This window comes from Gavialis gangeticus, unplaced genomic scaffold (assembly GCF_001723915.1).
Source record: "Gavialis gangeticus isolate Ggan-Ray unplaced genomic scaffold, GavGan_comp1, whole genome shotgun sequence".
Lineage (NCBI taxonomy): Eukaryota > Metazoa > Chordata > Crocodylia > Gavialidae > Gavialis > Gavialis gangeticus.
The window spans coordinates 136,985,659-136,989,098 of record NW_017729025.1 but is presented as its reverse complement, the minus strand read 5'-3'; the positions used below and the strand labels follow the sequence as shown (position 1 = coordinate 136,989,098).

General features: G+C 38.5%; 1 protein-coding gene across 3 annotated transcripts in view; it reads right to left on the bottom strand.

The window, feature by feature from the left end:
• The window catches only part of LMO1 (LIM domain only 1), a 111,382-nt gene that overhangs the window by 104,933 nt on the left and 3,009 nt on the right, over positions 1-3,440 (bottom strand). Inside the window, exon 1 of one of the 3 annotated variants that reach the window (XM_019519622.1) lies at positions 186-734. The exons of the other annotated variants lie outside the window; for them this stretch is intronic. Within the exon in view, the coding sequence (XP_019375167.1) occupies positions 186-210 (25 nt within the window). The 5' untranslated portion in view covers positions 211-734. Of the gene's footprint in view, positions 1-185; positions 735-3,440 lie in introns of those variants that run through there. 3 annotated transcript variants of the gene reach the window in all.

Here is a 3,440-nt window from a genome sequence, read left to right as displayed (position 1 = left end):
AGGAATGCCGGGGGGGGGGGGCAGACAAAAAATAAAAAGCAAGTACACTATTATCAGCAAAGGAGAAAACATAAGATTGAAGGCAGAGGACTCGAGATGCACATACAGATCAGAACTATTCGTTTTCATGTAAGGAACATACAGAACACCCCATATACAGGCTTAAGCAATCTAAGCACACCTACCGTCCTCCTTGTCCAGCACCATCATCTCAGGGATCAAGAAGAGTCTGGGGGGTAGATGCTTCTTTGCCAGCAGGCTCCACTCAGAAGAGACAAGAACTAGTCTCTGGGAACACAGATGAGCTATAGTACAGCTGATCGTCCTTCAGCAGTGAGTGAGCTCTAATTACCCAGTTGTCCAGCTTTTAACCTAGATTGCACTCAGTTAGAATTACATTCAGAAATGAAGCACTTTGCAGATACAAAAGCAGTCTCACCTACTTTTGTACCTCAGAATTGCAAGGAACTAAAACTGCAATTTAGAAAAAAAGGGAGATCAGAGCTGTTTCTTTGGTTCTCACCTTCTAAATGGCTCAATTTGCACAGTATAATCTGTTTTAATGTAATTGCATTTGATAGCTCATAACCCTGGCTGTTGCAACTACACAGCTTTCAACCTTATAAAGTGTTTTCCCCTTGGATTTAAGCTGATTCTAAATCTAAAATTATATTCAGAGAGGGTAAAATATCTAAGCCTGACTACTGCTGCCACTGTCTCTCAATTTGTGAGCTTTGCACATTTGCTACTGAATAAATGCACATATTTCCCAGGGACCCCTTCTTATTCTCCTGTCAGGGTTGAATGGTGATTTTAAGTCTTCTCAGCTCAGCAGCACCACCTGCAGCACAGTCTGTGTAAATTGAGGTTTGATTGCTACTGAATTATTTTGAGCATTTCAAATATTACTAACTTTGCCTCTGTTCAGTCCTGTTCATGGTTTGTGGGCTACTTTCACTTACGAATACACTCAGTAGGAACAAATTCCATCTTTAGTCTTTATGGACTGCAATTTACCAATGTTTTCTTTTTGCCTACGCATTTTATTTCTCCAAAGCATGATCACTTTACCCAATATGCTTATTTAAAACTGGAGAGGGTCACTTGAAAATGGCTAGTAGGTTTCAATATGTCAAAGAATCACTCCCTTGCTAAAGTTCTCTGCGTAAAATACGAAGGGCACAGCCTTGGCACTTTGTCTTCTACAATTATTAACTGTTTCACAGACGTGTCATAGCTTACAACTCAATTTAACATTTTTGGTGCTCATTTCAACCTTATTTTAGTACGCTCACTTAAAGCTTCAAAATACAACTTGCAAAATTCAACACTGAATGCACTTCACTTTCAGCAATCCATATATTATTGACTTCTACAAGCCAAATACAAAAGGTAGCCCATACCTACTGCTCTACCTGTTCATATACACCATTGTGCCAGTAAATTCTACTAATGCCAAATTATTAGGAGATATGATCTGCTATTCTTACTCACATGAGTAGACCATTACTCTCAATCCTGTCAGTAAATGTTCCAGGATCAGATCCTTTAATGCTCTGCAGGATCAGGTCCTTTAATGCTGAGCTAAACAGCATTTCAGCTGTGTCCTTTTTTTTTTAATCCAAGAAAACATTTTATTCTCATTTTAATGATACTTTTCCTTTCCCTTTACAACTGATACAACAGCACTCTTTAAAAGCATGATAGCAAGCTCAAGTTATATATCCTTAATACCTATTTTTAATTAGATTCCTTATCCTCAGCTCAAATGGCTTTTCCCTCCCCCTTCATTTTGAATACTTAATCCTAACAGTCCTTGAACATATTTGATGTTAAATGCATCATCATTTTGCATAGAGTCATTTCATCCAGCACTTACAACTACTATTCTTTTTCCTGTAATATTAGTTTGCAAGAGCCAAAATTATACCATAAGGTAAGAGTGCAACAGCTATAAAGTGATTATTTAACTAAGTTAAAAAGGAACGGGAACTGTAACGCCAAGACGAGAAAGCTAGTGCCCAAAAGTTCCGATTCAAAATTGCTTAGCACAGAAGTACGGTTTTCTAAACTATAATATTTTAAACTGCTGCTGCTGACTTTTTAATGAATTGTAAGTTTTGTTTTGTGTACTCTCACTCTGCTCAGACCGCTGCAGCTTATTTTGGGGCAGTTTTCCCTTTCAAAAAGAAAGGATTTAAAATATTTTTATTCATAATTAAGAGTAATGTACATTCTCAACTTTGCTGTAATAGTTGACTTTTGTAGTAATTGCACATACAAACTGACTGACATAATGCACCTGCCTAAAATTTTGTGCAATAATACGCAACACTGAGCCGGTACGCAGTTATCCCTACATTGCTTCCACATGCCACATACATTTGCACCAGAAATAACCCAAATAATGTTTCTCCTTGAACTTCTTTCATTCACTTCACTTATTTCAAACTCCAGTGGAAATTTTCTCTCCCAACCCTTACCCTACTTGAAAGAACAATTAACAGAAATCAGCCGTGACTAAGATGGTATTTTGGCATTGGTCACGATATCCGAGGGCAGCTCATTGATTCCGATTGCAGAGAACAGATGGTTAAAAACATTAAATCAGCATTTATATATTTGAGGAATACCTATAATCGCCCCATTATTTATAAAGTATATCAGACACTGGGCTGGTTAGTTTGTCTTAGGCAAAAGAAATGACATAGCTATACCGGGCCAAATTCAACATTGATTTACACCCTGGAGTTGTACAGGAGCAAGTCCTTAAATAATTCTTTTTTAATGAAAGCTTTTAAGGGTTGGTTTTGGGAAGACATGCACATACGTTTCCATCTTGAAACGGTATCTTCTAATATCACATTACGTTACATCAGTCAAGTTATACTGTGTCACTTCAGACATATGAAATAATGCTACCTCACTGACATAACTTGACATAGTGCCACAAACTATCAAGTCAGGGAGCTGACAATTTTTTTTAGCCTCATCCTTTGCCCACAATGATATTGTTATTGTTGAGACCTTAAGAAAGCAATACTGCATTTCAGTTGCTTCTATCAAAAGCAAGAAACATTTGCCAAGGAAAGTTTCTTCTTACAAGGCAGCAAGCCGATTATTAGACTGCGTGTGGTGGCGGTGTCATGCTAGGGCTAGCATGCTGCCCCGGAGCCATGATTGCTACATGTACCCTGAGGCTGGGAGAGCAGTCTCTACCAAGACCACAACGCAGCTTGACAACCAGCTCTCAGGGATGCAAAAGCTCGGAGCACATTATAAACTCTACTTCAGAGAATGCCGCTCTTGCTTTCTGTGCGATACCCCAATACTGTTAGAGAAACGACACACTCCCCAAATGCCAGCTTTCCATTTGGCAGCACACAGCATTTACTAAGCTACGGCAGTGCCCTCTTCTATAAACTTTTTTTTTTTTTTTT